The following is a 19,043-nucleotide window of genomic DNA, read 5'->3' as shown; positions in this document are numbered from 1 at the left end:
AGTAGGATCCCTACGTGGGTAAACAGGGCTAGTTCAGCATTACAATATGGCTTCTTGGTGGGGCCGTTGCACACTACAGGACAATGGGAATGGGTAGCCAACCCCCTAACATACAAAATGATGGCTCCTTTCATCCCTTCCAAGAAGACACAAAAGGCTCCTGCAAGAAGGAAAATTTGTAAACAGGCTACTGGACAGAAATACAGTGCAACTACTGTTTCTTTCAATTATTTTGAATTCAAAGAAGGCAAATGTTCTCTTTCAGAAATGTACCCTTTATTATCCAACAACCACAATATGTGTTCAATACTTAGTTTCATGAAATATTTGCTCAGAGCTCACTTAAATTACAATCTCTGTAAGCATGATTATTAAAGCAAGATTAAAACATGGAGAGGTGATCAAATGTTTAAGCCTTTGGCTAATTAACATTATTCTTTTTGCTAACTGACACAATGCAAGAAAGCACTAGTATAAGTAACAAGTTACTCCTTCATAAAAGCAGAACTATAGCATTTTTAGTCTTAGAATTATTTAACCATCATGAAGTGGAAGGAAAAAACACACCTGCAAATATTTGCGCGCACACATCCATGCCCATATGCACACCCACACCCTAAAAGACTACATACAAACATGCAGACATGACTGCCTGAAGGAATACAAATGCTGGCACTTAAAACTGTAACATCAATTGTGACAAATCATTTTGGCCAAGCTTAATAATAATTCTAAAAGTGCATATTGTTTTTATCATCTTGGGCACCCCTGAATAAAAAGGACATCTAGCTCAGATAGCTTGTAAGGTCCTCACGCTAAGCCAGTTTGTTGAGTATGATTTAAACTGCCGTGGTGCTGAAATGAATGATACAGCAATTATAATAGTTTTCAATTTTCAAGTTTGCTTAATTCCACTAGAGAAGACCAGGGTCAGTAGATGTGACTGCCTCTGATCAGATAGTTCAACAATAATATATCCATGGCACAGTATAATTTACTTTAATACAAAACTGGATTTTGAAATCCAAGTAACCATACTGGTGTGCCTGTGTTTCACATGATTCATTCAGATTAAAGTAATCAACAAAAATGCAAGAATAAATGCAGCAAATTGAATTCCAGACAACTGGTTAACAAAATAAAACATGTTTTGTGCATATCAAACATTCTTTGTAAAGTGATCCATATTAACACATGCAGTACTTGTCAAATGCTTCATGGCTCTATAGCTAAAATATTTTCAAGTTAAAAAAATCATTCAGCAACTGCGAAACAAATAATGAAAACTACTTTAAATAAATCCATACTGAATTCTGAGTGAAGTGTTTAACACATTACTTATACCTAACCATTTTAAAATTGCACCTTTTTTGAAACCTCAGAAACTACATGTGTTTCATATATCAGAAAGTTTCTCAACATCTGCAGCATCATCATAAAAAATAGCTAGCTTCAAAGTCTGTTTTGCAATATTCCAGGGCCTTGTAAGACACCGTGCACTGAAATTAAAGCATATCCATGCAAGGTTCCTCATTAATTTCATCTTGGATTCCTTCCATACTGCGCATACAAAGGGAAGCTGCTGCTAAATCATGCTGCTGGTTATAGTCATCCACCTATTAAGAGGAAAGATAAATTAATGGACTTTCTTCATAGAGAACAGTATATATTTAGTTTTATTTATTAAGCAGGGTACCGCATTAATCCACACATGGACATTTTGTGCACATAGTCTAGTTAAGAAAGTTCCCCAGAGTCACACAGTAAGTAAACAAAGATGAGGGATAGACTCTAAACTATATGAAACAATTCAATAACAACTTACAGCCTTAATCCTCTTCATTAAGTATAAGACAACAAATAAACTCCCTGTTATCCGGGACTCAAGCAACCGTCACTCTCAAGCAAATGGCATTTGACTGGCTCGCATGGCGGCATACGAGCCAATCAAAAATCACAACGTGAAGCTACTTCTGCTCAATGCAAAACAGTTCTGCATTGAGAAGTGGCTCCGCTTTGCGATTTTTGATTGACTCATATGCTGGCATACGAGCCAATCAAAATTCCCAAAGGGGAGCTTCTTCTGTTCAATGCAGAACAGCCCGCTGTTCCATACTGAGCAGAAGAGGCTCTGCTTTGCTATTTTTGATTGGGTTGTATGTCGGTATACAGGCCAATCAAAAAATCGCAGAACATATCTCAAGCAACCGGAACACACACTTAACTGGCATCTACCAACATCTACGGGTGCCTGTTAAGTGAGACTTTACTGCATTAATGTTCAGACAAGCTATACAGTGTCGAACAGTCTTGGTAATTTAACACAAGCTCATGCTAAATTCAAATACATATGTGACTTGTCTCAAAATCTGCAGTCTAATGCTTGTGATAAGTTGCCTCTTTATCAAGAAAACTACATAGTGTGAGAGGGGCGTGGCCAAGGATGAACACAGGATAGCAGCAGATTTCTTCAGCTCCACCAATTTCATTACACTGACAGGAATTAATTACTTGTTACATATAGACCTGCAACAACAGAAGATCCAGATGACAGGCATAGAAGAAGCTATGAATGACATGGAAAATAGAATACAAGAAGAGGAAATCAACATTGAGTTTCTGCTGAAACAAAATACACATTTACAAACAAAGCTGGATGACCTGGAAAATAGATCTAGGCGCAATAACATTAGGATTTTTGGACTGCCAGAAAATATTGAAGGTAACAATATTACTTCTTTTTTAACAGCATGGCTCCCTAAAACTTTAGACTTACCAGAAGCATTCTCTTTTGGTATCGAAACAGCACATAGATCTATAGCTAATACTAACTCTAACAAAAACTATCCTAGATCAGTTATAGTTAGATTTCTATCATCTTTTGATAAAGAGATGGTTCTTAAATCTGCTTGGGCTAAAGCTCCTGTTAAGATTAATGAGACAACTGTGCGTTTTGACAATGACTATTCTTCCATGGTAATAGCTAAAAGAAAAGTTTTTCTGCCACTAATAAGGGAGCTTAAAAAAAGCACAGTTTAAAACATACCTTCTGTTTCCTGCCAAGCTTAAAATCTTCCTTCTTGATGGTCCTAAAATTTTCGATGACTTAGACTCTGCCTTACTGTTTATTAAAAAAAATAAGATTTTGGATAAAATAGAAGAAATGGAATGGGCTAGTCCTTCATTAAAGAGACTGGCAACTGAAACTTCGTGGAAGACTTCAGAGAAGAAGAGACTAAAAAACAAATGATCTGTTCTATGTTTTTTTTCTCATCATTTTATTTCATTATTAATCTTTTTAAATATAGTTCCTGCATTTCCAAGAAGCAACAAATATTTTGAAAAGATTTAATCAAAGTTATTCTCTGTGTGCAAAGAAATGTTTTGTTTCATAACTAGTCAAAATATCTGGAGATTTAATGGCAAGTTGTGATTCAACTTGTTTCTCTTTCTGAAAAGGAGAAGTAAGGTCAGTAATTTGATACATTTTTCTTTTTTTTTTTTCTTCTCCTTTTCTTCTTTTCTTTGTTTAAACAATGACATTCTATTTAGATTATGTAGTGGGTAAAGGGTGGGGAGGGCAGGGAGAGAAGAGTAATGAAAATATGATTAATAGAATAATAACATATTTATTCCTTGTAAAAGTTTATATGTTCTTCAAATGCTATTCCTAATTATACTTTCTTGATTACACTGCTTATGCTTGTTTGTAAATAACCTGTCATGCTTTAACTAATAATAATTAGAACTAAATAATAGTAAATAATATGTTTTATTTTTAACTCTATTAATATAAACAGTAAGTAATATTCCATTGTATATACTTCTTATAGCTTTCTCTTACATTTTTTATTTCTGCCTTACACCCTTTTACTTTCTACTCTCTTTTCTTTTCTTTATTAATATATAGAAATGCTTTTGATCATATAGACACAGTAAATAATAAGATTTGCATAAAATTGAGTTGGGACAAAAATATTGAGTTTTATTACTTATTAATAATTTTGGGCTTAATTTCACTTACATAGAGGCTGTAATAACCTGTAGAATACATTGTGAAGGTTTTGTCATGTTTAGATGCATTTACACTGGCTAAATGAATGTTTGTCACTAGTTTTTAATAAGTTTCCCGCCAAAATGTTAAGAGAGACAATCTGGGATGTGGGCTGTCTCATGCACAGTGTCCATGAGCTACTTCAAAAGCTTCAACTCTCAGAATTCTCACAGAGAAGCTGAAAGCAGCTAGTCTCACCTTTGACCTAGATATCACACTGACACATCACAGATTCAGCAATGACACTCTACCAGGAAATAGAAATGATACAAATGCGACTATGTGAAGGAAAATGAACTCTTTAACATCTAAATGTGAGTTATTTTATATAATTACTCAAATATCTATGTTATAATTCATAAAATATGTCAGTTATAATGAGTTTAAATGATACAGTTTCTTGTAGTAAGTAAATGTCTTATTTTAGAAGGCATAGAAAATGAAACATTTATTCAAGTGTTTTTGAAAATCTACTTAACAGCAGCTTAATAATCTGTGTTAAAAACTTATGTTCCAAACATATACATTACTATAACTCATTTAATTCATTTGATTGACAAGCATAAATAATTTTATAACTCTATACTGGAAGAAATTGTCATGTGATATATTTTAAAGCAGTAGTATAGCATGGTTGTAAAATCTGGTTACTAAAATGTGTTTGCTGTGCATTATTTTGTATAAAGCAGACAGAGTTATTGTAGGGACAGCAAGTAAGATGGTGCTCAGTAAGGACACAACTCAGTGAGTTCAGATATATATATATATATATATATATGTGTGTGTGTGTGTGTGTGTGTGTGTTTATGTGTGTGTGTGTATGTGTGTGTGTGTGTATATATATATATATATATATATATATATATATATATATATATATATATATATATATGTGTGTGTATGTGTGTGTGTGTGTGTGTGTGTGTGTGTGTGTATATATATATATATATATATATATATATATATATATGTGTGTGTGTGTGTATGTATATATATATATATATATATATATATATATATATATATATATATATATATATACAAATATATATATATATGTGTGTGTGTGTGTATATATATGTATATAAGTGTTTCTGAGAATCTGCATAACTATGCAGTATGATTTATAACAATTTCTATGAATACAATATTTTATTCTATTGACAATAATGAGTTTGAGTAAATGCTCATATACAAGCAATTCAAGTTTTTTTTGGAAGCTGTTAATTGCATTTACATGACAGAAAATAGATGCATCTTAACATATATAATGTCTGAATCATATTAGCCAAAGTTTTTGATTTAAATGAATGTTAGAACTTATTTTTCTCTCCTCTTGATTTCTAACATCAAGATTATTTGAATGCTATTTGAATACAAGTGTTTTATATTACATGGATGTATATAGTAGTATGAACAGTTTAAAAAAAAAAAAAAGGTTTATTTTAGTTTATATGATGCTGTTTTACCAAATGTGTAGTCTTGTCTTGCTAGATAATTGAATTGAAAACTGTTAACCTTAGTTAAATATAACTAGTATTAAATTGATAAGGTGGTAGCTGAGGTACTGCTGCTTAGGGTAGGGGGTTAACTTGAGTGGTAAATACTACTCTAAGTTGGAGTTTATAACTCCAGGCTGAATGCAAGGTTTAATCCTTACATTATTTTCACTTGTTCATTGTTATTTGTATATAGTTTTGACATCCACAATATATTTTGTACATTCATTGTCACTACAAACAAAATTGAATCCTATACGAAATCCCATAAGAGATTCAATAAATACAGCTATATTTAAAGGTACACCTAAAGGAGGAGATGTAACATTACTTATCTTGTTATTTTGATCATAAGATTCTTAAGTTTTAAAATGCCAAATGACATCTTTAAAAGGAATTTCTTTAAACATTAATGGATTGAATAATCCATGTAAAAGGGCAAGCCTAATAAGATACATTAATTTACATAAGGCCAACTTAGTCTTCCTGCAAGAAACCTATCTCTTGAAAAAGATATTGATAAACTAGCCACAAACAAATATACAGTATTGGTTAGTTCAGAGCACACTCAGAAAAAAAGGAGTGGCTATTTTATGGAATAAAAGTATGCCCATTCCTAAAACCATTAAGTCTTATCAGGATGACAAAGGAATGTTTTGTATGGTTACAATACAAATTAATGGGAAGACTTACACTTTAATTAATGTATATTGGATACCTGGAATTGGTATTAATACAGTGAAACATCATCTTGATAAGATCATATCATTCTCTATAGGAGATATTATTTTAGCTGGTGACTTTAACTGTATACTACATGAAAGTGATACTACCACAATAGGGAAAAGAAGAATTACATCTAATGCAAAGCATTTAAATGATTTTGCTAATTCTTATCATTTGAATGATATTAATAATCAGATAGATTCAAAATCATTACCATACACCTTTTTCTAACAGATACAAAACTTATTCAAAAATAGATAGGGTCTTTATTTCTAACCAGATGGTAACAGATTGAATTAATTCCAAAATCATTTCATGTCCTATATCTGATCATAATTCAATTGTTTTTGAATTCATGATAAAAAATACTCATAATGTTCAGATCAAAAGGATACCAGCATACTTAACTCAACTAAAAGACTATAAAGAATATATACTTTCAGAAGTAAAACATTTTTAGACATAAATAATACTCCTGAAGTCTCCATTGTTTATGTTTGGGATGCCTTAAAATCATATCTATATGGACAAAGTATCAGATGGTATAATAATAAAAGGAAATCTTGGGATAATTGTTAGATATTCAAAGTAAATTAGACTCTTATAAACATAATAATAAAGAAAATATTATGGACAAGAAAGTTATTGAAGAAATAAACAAACTAAATGAGAAATACAAAGAAATTTTAACTCATAAAGTTAAAATAACTTTAGAGAAATACAAGTTTTTGTCTTATTCAATAAGCCTCAAATACTTGCATAGACTTAAAAATAAAACAAAAAGGTTGAATAAACAAAACAATATCAAAGAAATCTTTTCTCTAAGGAAAAAGAAGAATGTTTCTAGTATACCAGAAATACTAGATGAATTTAGAAATCACTTTCACAAAATTAACCATAATAACATTAACATGGAACCTAAAGATAAAATAAAGGAGTTTATAACCACAAACATGAATAAAAAGCTTAATAAACAACAGATTAAACTATTGGACAAAAGTATTTCATATACAGAGGTTATTACACAAATAAATAAGCTTAAATCAAACAAAGTACCGGGTAATGATGGTATTATACCAGAGATATATAAAATCCTTTCTAAAAGTACATATTCATTAATACATAAGGTTTTATTTTGGCCCAAACTGAGTTAATAACCCCCCCATCTTGGCAATATACATTTATTTCGCCAATTTTAAAACCTAATAAAGCTCCAACTAGATGTTCTTCATATTGGCCCATCTCATTACTTAATGTTGATTATAAAATGTTTATGAGTATCTTTGCTGATAGACTGAAGACAATCATTCCCGGCATTATAGATATAGATCAGACAGGCTTCATTGTAAATAGAAATACTTTTGATAATATAAGAAGAACTTTAACATTAATAGATTTTGCAAATAGGAAAAAGAAAGATTTAACACTTATTAGTCTTGATATAAGTTCAGCATTTGATTCAGTAAGTTGGGACTATCTGTTTACCTTAATGAAGTGCACAAACTTCTCAGATGCATTTGTAAATCTAATTGAGCATTTATACAAAGGAATGTTGGCTTATATTAAGGTAGGAACATATGTTTTACAAAAAATACCCATTCTTAAAGGTACAAAACAAGGATGTCCACTTTCTCCACTATTATTCACTTTAGTAATGGAGCCTTGGGCTAATTTGATCAGAAACAGTACTGACATAGAGGGTTTTGAAATAGATGAAAATACAACATCCAAAATTCAACTTTTTGCAGATGATGTTCTAATTACATCAGCAAGATCTAATTCTTCTATGCAGTCTCTATTTGATAACATGATGAATTTTAAAAGTATTTCTGGTTTAATATTCAATGAAGAAAAAACTAAAATACTACCTATATATACACGAAAAAATATTCTCATTAGTGATTTTACTAAATATGTACCCAATTCAGGTCAGATAACTTATTTAGGTATAATACTATCTAAAGATATTAAATCTATTATATATAATAAATTATAATACCTGTTTTCTTAATATACAAAATCTTTTTAATACCTGGAATAATATGTTTTTTACTATGGAGGAGAGACTTACAATTATTAAAATGATAATATTCCCCAAGATTTTATACTTAATACAATCAATAATACTTCCACCTACAATCAAGAAACTGAATACACTAATGTTAAATTTCCTATGGGCACCTAATAGACCTAGGATTGCATTAAAGAAACATACTAATAGCTGGTCTCAAGGGGGTATTTCTTTTCCAGACTTTAATTTATATACTATCTCTTCTATTGTAAAAGTTATTATTTTATTAATAGATCAGTCATATGTCGCAAAATGAAAAGATTATTGGGAGCTAATTAGTATGCACTTCATGAAAATCTCCTTAACACATAAAAATATGATTGTAAATAACTCCATGTTATGGTTACTAAAGGAATTTTGTACTTCACCTATTACACCTAAACATATGGTTTGTTACCCATTAAATATTATTATTAGTTATCGTAACTTTATATTCATGCACCCTAAGTATAGGGAATATAATTTTATTGTATTCCCTATAATGTATACTCAGGGTATGCTTTTGTCATCTACTTCTGAAGGAACTCATTTAGCTATAGATAATGATCTAAAGTACTGGTATCAGTTGATATCTGATAATAAAGTAAAAATCTAGATTTCTTAAAACAAGAATTTGATCTAAGAGAAACTTGCTGGTTAGAGGTTCAGACCTTTAGACAACATCTCATTAATAAAATAGATCTAATGTCTATAACAGTTAAAGAATCTATTCCAACACTGATTGATTACTTGATATTAAATTTACAACATAAAGTTTCTGATAAAGGTAAACTTTCATACATACATAAAATTATCAGACAAGAAACTTTTACAGTGTAGATTCATACTGGAATTATTTCACTTCTATTAATGGGGACCCACCAAATCAACAAGATAAACAATATATATTGGAATCTGCTTATAGAACTACGTCTTCCATTGTCTGGAGACTTTATACATGGAAATTTTACATAGATCTTTTTATACACCTTTGATGATGAATAAAATAAATAATAAAGATAATTTATGTAACAGATGTAATGTAGAAATTAATGCTGACTGGGCTCATATGTTTTATGACTGTATAAAATTGAAAGAATACTGGAAGTCAATTAATGAATTTTTGCAGGCTCTTTTTACAGATAATTTCATTATTTCTAAATCTCTTATATTATTCAACACACCTGTACCTCAAAGTGTTAAAAAGGTTAAGCTTCCCTTGTTATGGTCTATTCTAGCAGTGGCTAGGAAAATAATAACTAGAAATTGGATTTCAGATACACCTCCTTTGTTCAATGAATTTAAAAATGTTATGAATATAGTGTGCCATATGGAATTAAAAACAATTAGGACAAGAACAAATAGAAAAACATCTTATTATATTGTATGGGATAATTTACAAAATTTGTTAAAAAAATTTTAATTTCAATAGCATGGTATTTTAGTTTAATTAATTGATCTGATTGTAGTGGATGTCTTTGTAAATACTTTAGTTGTTTTGTTGAATATTATAATAATACCTATTTTTAATTACTTGTATAAAATTGTTATGATATTTCTCTTATATGTTAAAACAATAAACCTGTTTTGAAAAAAAAAAGAAAACTACATAGTGTGAATGTGATTACATCTTACTGCAGAGAAAGCAATAAATATCAGGGTTACATGGACATACAGAATAAAGAAGTAATCTTCTGTAAGGAAAACATCTCTAAGAGCACAGTGAATTAGGTTTACATTTAGGATTACCTCAGCTACACATATGGATCCCGCAGCAGATTTTCATCAACAATGCTTACAACCTCCCATGATGACAACCAAGATAAGTCACTGCAGGTAGACTAACCAGGCAACACATAAGACAACAGAAATAAGTATGTCCTTCTACATAATGTCTTCTCATGCATCTACAATTACAGTAGATTCCTGCATATCAATATCATGAACATTTCCTATATCATGAAGCAAATAAAATCTCAACAAATGCACATAAAAAGGTTGAAAGGAAGAAAACAAGAAGCTAAATACATCTGGATATCCTTTTAAAAAATGCAATTCAGATCTAGACAATGCACAGTACAGTTGTGTGCACTTACAATAAATGGAGATTTTTGAGTGGATTTACTGTTGCAGTCTGGACTTGTGGGATTTCCGGCCAAGGAAGCCCTTGGCAGCCCTACTATCAGATAATATTTTCTCCTCCTCCAGAAGATGGTGGATGCCCTATTCTACTTCACTATGTTTGGGTATAAAGGGAGTTGGCCGGCACCATGACCTCAATACTTTCTTGCCCTCAACAAGAAGGCGGCCCCAGTATGTCCTTGAGTTCAGGGGTCTGGGACCCTGGAATCCAGAATAAGTTTGAAGGAGGCCATCCTGATTGGGAAGGTGAATGTCCCAGCCTATCCCATAGGCCAAAGGGGAAGGAGGGAGGGAAAGAATACTGCAACAGTGAATACACCTGAACATTTACATTTATGGTATGTGTTCACAACTGTTCCATGTTCTTTATCCTTCTCTGTTGCAGTTCTGACTTGTGGGAGGATTCCCAAAACAGAAGATGGTGAATGTAAGGATTAAGGACAGGCAAGGATGCCATATAAAATGGCAATGGAAAACCCTGCTCTGGAGTTGGAAAAAGTAGGAATATAGTAATGCATGAAGAAAGTATGTACAGAGGACTAAGTAGATGCTTACAAAATGTTAGGAAAGAATGTAGACAAGTGTAAGGGTCTGGTTGAAAGAAGTCTCTGTCACCACTATGGGCAAAGGTTTGGTCCTAAGAGATACTCTTGTCCGGGTAGAAAATGATGAAAGTTCCCAAACATATAATGGCCTGAAGCTCTGACACTCTTCTGGCTGAGGTAATGGCTAGTAGGAAGGCTATATTCCAGGTAAGGAATTTTATATCAGTGGAAGCAGAGGGCTCAAAGGGTGAGCTTCTCCAGAATGAAACTGAGGTCTTAGGGTGGAACAGAAGGTTTCCTGGGAGGCCTAATGTGGACAAACCCTCTCATGAATTGTTTTATGTGGGGATAGGAAGAGAGGTGGTTGAGAGGGAAGATAGGAAGAAATACCTGACGCATGGATTTTTATACAGGAGTAGGCGAGACCTTTTTCAAAAAGGCTGGATAAGTATGACAGGAGCAAAGGGATCTGAGCTCAACGAGGATTTTGTCCCTTTTGTCAGCACCAAAGAATGAATATTTTTCATTTGGCGGAGTAAGACTTTCTAGTGCTAGGTCTCCTGGCTACTTTTAGCATGTTTAGGACCTGTTTGTTGAGCAGCATCCTTTTCCATAGGAGTAAGTTACCATCCAAGCCTGTCAATTTCAGTGTGTGCATGTTGGGGTGTATTATTGTGCCCCCATTCTACGTTAACAGGTCCACTCTCTGAGACAGCAGATATGGCTCCCTGTTGGTTAGACTGAGAAATAGAGGGTACTAGTGCTGCTTTGCACAATCTGGGGATATCAGAATTGCCCTTGGCCCTTTGTCCCTTATTTTCAGCAATATTCTGGTTAGCAGTGTTATTGGCGGAAGACACAGAGGAATAGGCCTGTCCAGGGAAAGGGAAAGGCATCCATCTTCCAGGCTGACTTCATTTTTTTTCTTGCAGTAAAACTTTTCTAAGTTAACATTGTCTTTGGTGGCAAAAAGGTCCATCTGTGGCACACCCCATATTTTGGGTACGCTGAGAAATACTTCCTGATGAAGTTGCCACTCTTGGGGGACTTACAGGCTCCTGCTGAGGTGATCTGCTAGTTGATTTGTTTCTCCTGGTAGGTATTGTGCCATGAGGTACAGCCTTAGGGAGTTTGCCATTTCCCACAGGTCCATAGCTAATCAGCAATGAGACTAAGAGTGGGGCCACCCCTATTTATTTATGTACCTCACAACTTTGGTATTGTATGTTTCCACCAGGAGGACTCCAGGTTTTCATTTCTTTTTGGAGGCAATCAGACCTTTTTGGACTGCCATTCATTCTATTTAGGTTGACATGTTTGTTTTTGGACTTCAAATCCCATCTACCATAAGTTTGGAAGTTGTTGTAGTGGCCCCCCAGGCTATTTCTGATGCATTTGTTGTCAAGAGTTTGGTCCTGAGGGATGGAACCTGAAGGGAAGACCCTGATTGAGGGAGCATGCTTGGACCCAACAGGCAAGCTATTTCCTAAGGCAAGGACGTTTTATTCTAAAGAACAGAGACTGAGAATGTTGGCACCACACATTTTTAGATACCACTGTGGTTTCCTCATATGTAGTCTGGCCAGGGGTATCATGAGACTCAAGAGGCCATGTATCCCAGAGCCCTGAGATACTCTCTGGCTGTGAAGCATTTCCAGCCCAAGAACCTTTTGAAGCACACAGTAAGGAAAGTAACCTTGCCTGGAGAGAGGAAAACCTTTTGAAGAAATGAGTCCAGTAAAGCTTCCAGAAACACAATCCTGTCTGTTGAGTTTCAGATTTTTGGGTACTTAGTGGTGAACCCCACTGAGGTTTGTAAATTTTGGGTATGAAGGAGGTCTGCTTTGAGTTTTTCTAGGCTTGCTGCCTGAAAGAATCAATAGTCTAAGTAAGGGCAAATCTGAATTCTCTTTGGCCTGCAGAAGGCTATGACCTGGGCTAGGCATTTTGTGAAGATCCTGGGTGAAGCAGACAAGCCAAAGGGCAGAGCACAGAATTGAAAATGCCTTATACCTACTCTGAAGTGCAAGAATCTCCTGTGTGATTCCTCTATGGGGATGGGGAGGTTCATAAGTTCATAGTTTGGTACTAGGCTATCAGCCCTAAGGCCTATGCAAGCCTCGCCATAACAATTCCCTGGAAATTTTTTCCCACAATAATTACTTCTCTGGGCCCCTGTCTAGCAGGGCGACTGACATGATCCCTGGGGTGAATTTCCTATCTCCCAGGTATGCATCTTTTGGATATAAAGTTACCATGACGAGATTATGGGAAATCATGGGTAGTAGTTTCTGTAAAGTTAGCATTTTGAATTTTGGAACCTGTGTCAACAGGTCTAGAATTGACCTCCAGGTACCTTTTCTTCTGGGGACTAGGAAAAGTCTGGAGTAAAACCCTTTTCCTTGTAAAGAGACTGGTACAGATTCCACAGAGCCTTGATCTCACAGAAGCTGTATTTGGGCTAAGGCCTCTGCCCTTTGGTTTGGAAGAATATCTGGGAAGCCTGAGCAAATCAAGGGTTGTCGGAACTTGAGTTTGTAACCTCTTTGGATGATGTTTAGAACCCACAGGCCCCTGGTAATGAGGGTCCAGTTTTTGTGAAAAACAGTCCCCCACCCAGCCTGGGGGAAGGGTGGTACCACGTTAAGAGCCACAACTGCTCCCTGTTAGATCCCTGGGGACAGACTTCCACAGGCCTACTGGAGTCTAGGCTTTGGAGCTGTCTTTGCCTAGGCTTAGATTGGGGGGGGGGGTTGGCTAGAAAGGACCAAGGTTTGGTAATGTCATTCTACCTGAATTGAGGAGATTGAACCTGAAGGAAGTCCTTGACAGTTTGTATGGACTTGGCCTTATCCTCCATTTTCTTAAGGACAATCTTGACCTTAGGACCAAAAAGAAAGTTTTTGTCTAAGGGGGCATCCAGGAGTCTTGACTTGACATATTTAGGAAGAGACTGCTCCCTCAGCCAGGCATGTCTTTTAAGGATGGATCCTATGGATGCTGCCCTACTGGAGGCTTCCAAGGCATCATAGCCATAGTTCAGTGAATGCTTAGCCACATGAGAGTAGGATTTGCAAAGATCCATTAATTCCTTTGAGAGGACCTTTTTTCAAATCCCCAACAGTTTGTTTCATCTGGTCAAGAATAGTTTCCTGGTACTTTACTATATAAAACTGGCATTCAAAGCCCTCTTGACAAGGGTAGCAGAAGTATAGACACTTTTTCCAAACCTAAGGCTCTGCTTTCCTTGTTTGTTGGCAAAGGAGTTTAAAAGCTAGTTCTTGCTTCCTTAGGGTCTTGAGTCATCACTTCAGGATCTGTCACAGGTTTCTTAAAAAGGTTTTTGTGATAATCTAGAACCCTTAAACATCCTGTCGTAGAGGCCCATGGGATATATGCAAATGACCCCTTGGAGACATCAAGTGTTTCAGCTATATGAATGTACATGATGTTTTATTTTTTTTCTTTTTAAGTCTTTATGGATACATTCAGGCCAATAAAGGCAAACCCTGCTAGCTGTGGACATGCAAGTTTCAGCCTTCTTATGACCTCATCAGCACAGCATAAGTGGACTGTTTGGGTATACTTTAGAAAAGTACAGTTTTGTACCTACCATAAATGCAGATGTTCGAGTGTTCACACTGCTGCAGTCTTTACACTTGGGGTTATCCTGCCATCAGGCGGTCCTGCAGTCGGCCAGAGTTCCAAAGTCTTGGTCAGGCATCGGTTGCTGTCGCTTCTTCCCTGATGTCAGTGCGCCAGGGGTATAATAAGATGCTTCCGACACCATTTTCTTCAGTTTTTCTGGTCCCAGATGTCAGGTGCCCCCAATAGGTAGGCAATACATATTGCTAATAAAAAATATACATATAAGATAAAAACAATACCTTCAGTTACAAGCAAATACACCACAAAGGTTGTCTAGGATAGAAAGGTATAGATAAGTCCAGCTAGTTCAGAGGGGATGGAGGGAGGGTAACCTGGACTGCAGCAGTGTGAACACTCTAACATCTACATTTATGGAAGGTACAAAACTGTACTATGTTCATCGTGTTACACTGCTGCAGTCATTACACTTGGGTAGAATCCCAAAGCTAAGGTTGGGTGGCTGGTCTATAAAGAGTTAGGATTGGCTATGAGGCCCTGCAGAACTGCAGTGGCAAATCCTGCTCTGGATTTAGAGTAAAGAGGCAGGTGATAATGCTTGGTAAAGGTGTGCACTGAACTCCAAGTTGCAGCCTCCAAAATTTCCTTGGTAGGTACTCCTCTGAGAAAGGCTGTTGCCCTGGTGGAATGTGGCCTAATGGTATTTGGGACTGATTTTCCATGCTGTGTGTAGCAGTAATGAATACAGTGTCCTATCCATTTGGATATAGTCTGCTTTGAGATAGCCTTGCCCTGTGATCCTGCAGCATATGCTACAAACAGTTGCTCAGTTTTCTGAAAGCTTTTGTTTTGTCCAAGTAGAAGCGTAGCTGCCTGTGTATGTCCAAAGAATGCAGAAGTTTCTCCCCTTTATTCTGGGGGTTTGGATAAAAAGTTGGCAAATGGTTGGTTTGGTTAAGAGCCACACTAGATATCACCTTTGGCATAAAGGTAGGGTTTGTCCTTAAAGAAACCCTGTCCTGATGAAAAATTATAAAAGATTCCACTGCCATTAATGCCTGTAGCTCTGAGACTCTTCATGCTGAAGTTGCTGCCAGGAGCAGAGCGGTTTTCCATGATAAAAATTTTAGATCGGCTGTGTTGGCTGGCTCAAAAGGTGGTAGGGTCAGTTTTTCCAAAACGAAATTGAGGTCCCAAGTCAGTGTTGGTGCTCTCTGGGGCGGTCTTATGTTTTTAGCCCCTCTGAGGTACTGCTTTAGCAAGGGATGAGAGAATAAAGGAGGATCCGTGTTGTAATGTGCTGAAATGGCAGAGGCGTGGATCTTAATCGATGAGAAGGATAGGCCTCTGTCCAGCATCTCAGTTAAGTATTGTAAAATCTGAGGAATGTTGGAACAAGAGGGTCAAGGTTTTGAGCCTGGTTCCAGGCGCAGAATCTCTTCCATTTTTCTGAGTATGCTTTCCTGGTGCTAGGCCTCCTGGCCTCCAAAATGACATCCATAACAGCTTTAGAGAGAGGTGTTGCCTGTTTGACTAATGTATCTGCCATACAGCTAGGTTTAGGGTTTTGAGCTGACAGTGCAGGATCTGATTGTTTTGATGAGTCAGAAGGTGTGGAATTTGAGGCAAAATCCATGGTGGTCCTTGAGCCAAGTTCCTTAAGATAGGGTACCAGTGCTAGCGTGGCCAGTCTGGAGCAATCAGGATCACCTGTGTTTTTTCTTGTTTGGCTTTTAGGAGTACCTTTGAAAGGAGAGGCAGTGGCGGGAAGGCATAAACTTTTAGGTTTTTCCAGCTGAACAAGACAGCGTCTACTTTCCATGCTTGTTTGTGATAAGTCCTTGTGCAGAATTTTTGTAGTTGGCAATTCAGTGGGGAGGCAAAAAGATCTATGTCTGGGCATCCCCATTTTTGCGTTACCATGCTGAAGATTTATGGATTCAATTTCCATTCGTGAGGGCCCATGATATTTCTGCTTAGATCGTCTGATAGAGTATTTTTCTTTCCTGGCAGGAATTGTGCTTGCAGGTGAACTTGATACATTAGACCTGTGTTCTACAAGGTCATGGCTTGCCTGCACAGGGGATAAGAATGAGTGCCCCCTTGCTTGTTTATGTACCACATTACTGTGGTGTTGTCTGTCTTTAGTAATAATTGTCCTGGATGCAGAAGGTCCTTGAAAGCTGTTAGGGCATTTTGAACAGCCAACATCTCTTTTTGATTGATGTGAAGATGCATCTAGTCTGTGGTCCACTTGCCCTGAATGCATTTTCCTGCCATGTGTGCTCCCCAGGCGTAGTCCGAAGCATCTGTTGTTAGAGTTTGCCTGGCTGTGGGTTGGGTAAAAGGCTGACCCTTGTTTAGGTGACATGTCTGTGCCCACAATCGAAACTCCTGTTGTAGGCAGGGAATCATTGGTGTTACTGCTTCTAAACTGTGAGAGTGTTGAGTCCAAACACTTTTTAGGTACCATTGTAATTTCCTCATATGCAGTCTGGCATATGGTATTAGTAGAATGCAGGATGCCATGAATCCCAGGGCCTGCAAAATTTTTCTTGCAGGGAGATGGGACTTTTTTGCCAGTAATTGAAAATATTGAGTTAGTTGAACTTGTTTGTCTGGCGTGAGGTAAGCCATCTGGGCCGTTGTATTTAAGCTGGCACCCAGGAATATAATCTGTTGCGAGGGCACTAGTTTTGACTTATTTTCGTTTACTGTGTACCCTAGAGAAATTAGCAACCTTTTTACAAACGCCAGATGCTGTAGAAGAATGTCCTTTGTCTCTGCTTGAATGAGGCAGTCGTCCAGGTATGGATATATTTGAATTCCTTTTTGTCTGCAAAATGCAATTACTGGTGCCAGGCACTTTGTGAAGACCCTGGGCGCAGTAGATAAGCCAAAGGGCAGTGCAGAGAATTGGTAGTGCATTGTACAAGCTTTGAATCTGAGGAATCTTCTGCAATTTTGTCTGATAGGGACATGCAGGTATGCCTCTTTGAGGTCCAGAGTAACAAGCCAAGCCTTCTTGCCCAGCATAGGTAGAAGCTGCTGTAATGTTAGCATTTTGAATTTTGGAATATCCAGGTAAGTATTCATAACTGAAAGGTCTAGTATGGGCCTTCAGGCCTTGTCCTTTCTGGGGACCAGGAAGAGTCTTGAGTAAAATCCTTGTCCTTGTTCCTGTTGTGGTACTTTTTGAATAGCTCTCATGTCCATGAGGGCTGAAATTTGTTTTTGTGCCTCTGCCCATTGATTTTGTGGCAGGTCTGGCATTCCTTTTAGCCTTGGTAAAGTATGAAAGTGGAACCTGTAACCTTGAGACACAATATTCAGAACCCATTTGTCTTGGGTGATTGTTTGCCAGTTTTGAGAAAAAAGTGCTAGTTTTCCCCCTAAGGGGGCTTCCAAAAGGGACGTGCTTGGTGTACAAAGGGGAAAGTCATTGTGACTGTTTCCTGTAAGGTTGAGACTTGTCCTCACCTCCTTTTGGAGTTGAGGTGCCCCACTGTCATTGTCTGTTTGAGCCGTGGGGTTGAGATCTGCTTCTTGGGCATCTGTATCTGCCTCTCTGTGGCCTGTCTGACACTGGAAAGGACCAATTCTTTGTTGGCCAATTTCTGCTAAACCGAGGTGGCTGTACCTGTAAGAAATCCTTGACTGTTTGCATATATTTAGCTTTATCCTCCATTTTCTTTAACACCTCTTCTGCCTTAACACCAAACAAGGTATCATGCTGTAAAGGAGCATCCAATAATTTTGCCTTAACATGATCAGGTAAACTCTGTTCTTTTAACCAAGCATGTCTTCGAATCACAGACACTGTAACTGCAGCTCTACAAGAAGCCTCTAAAGAATCAAAACCACATTGCAGAGTATATTTTCCCACCTGTTCAACTGCATGCAATAAATCCTGCATTTCTTTACAATCAGGAGCTTCTGCGCTTGCAAGCATTTTTTGTTTTAACTGAGCCATTAAATATTGTTGGTACTTAAGCATGTGAAACTGGCAATTTAAAGCTCTTACTGCTAAAGTTGCAGAAGTGTATACTTTCTTCCCCCATCTATCCAAAGCTTTGGAATCTCTGTCAGAGGGTACTGGATTTTTTGCAATGGAAGCCTTAACCCCTTTTGGACCATGGGAAATAGTTTCTGGATCAGCAGAAGAGTTTTTGTAAAGAAACTTGTGAGAGTCAGGGACTCTATAGTACCTGTCTGGCTTGGCTGGAGCAGGAGGCAAAGAATAAGGAGATAAGCTGGATTCAGAGAACACATAATCCACAATGTCTAGCACAGGCGGAATAGCTGAGGCAATAAAAGGAAATTCCTGAGCCTTTTCTTGGATTCTGAGTAATCCTGACTTTCCCAATGGAAATGCTCACTCATGGTATGTAAAGTTTCTCCAAAAGAATAATCCTCAGGAG

General features: G+C 36.6%; 1 protein-coding gene across 2 annotated transcripts in view; it reads right to left on the bottom strand.

Annotated features, from left to right (window-relative positions):
* Nucleotides 1-257: 257 nt before the first annotated feature.
* The window catches only part of CDC37L1 (cell division cycle 37 like 1), a 684,318-nt gene continuing 665,532 nt past the window's right edge, over nt 258-19,043 (bottom strand). For both annotated transcript variants that reach the window (XM_044061102.1, XM_044061103.1), the window contains one exon: nt 258-1,616. In XM_044061102.1, the coding sequence (XP_043917037.1) occupies nt 1,506-1,616 (111 nt within the window). In that variant the 3' untranslated portion in view covers nt 258-1,505. The remainder of the gene's footprint in view (nt 1,617-19,043) is intronic.

This window comes from Protopterus annectens, chromosome 2.part0, assembly GCF_019279795.1.
Source record: "Protopterus annectens isolate FY-2018-M chromosome 2.part0, PAN1.0, whole genome shotgun sequence".
NCBI lineage: Eukaryota > Metazoa > Chordata > Ceratodontiformes > Protopteridae > Protopterus > Protopterus annectens.
The sequence above is the reverse complement of the archived record's forward strand: the minus strand, read 5'-3'. Positions and strand labels throughout refer to the sequence as shown.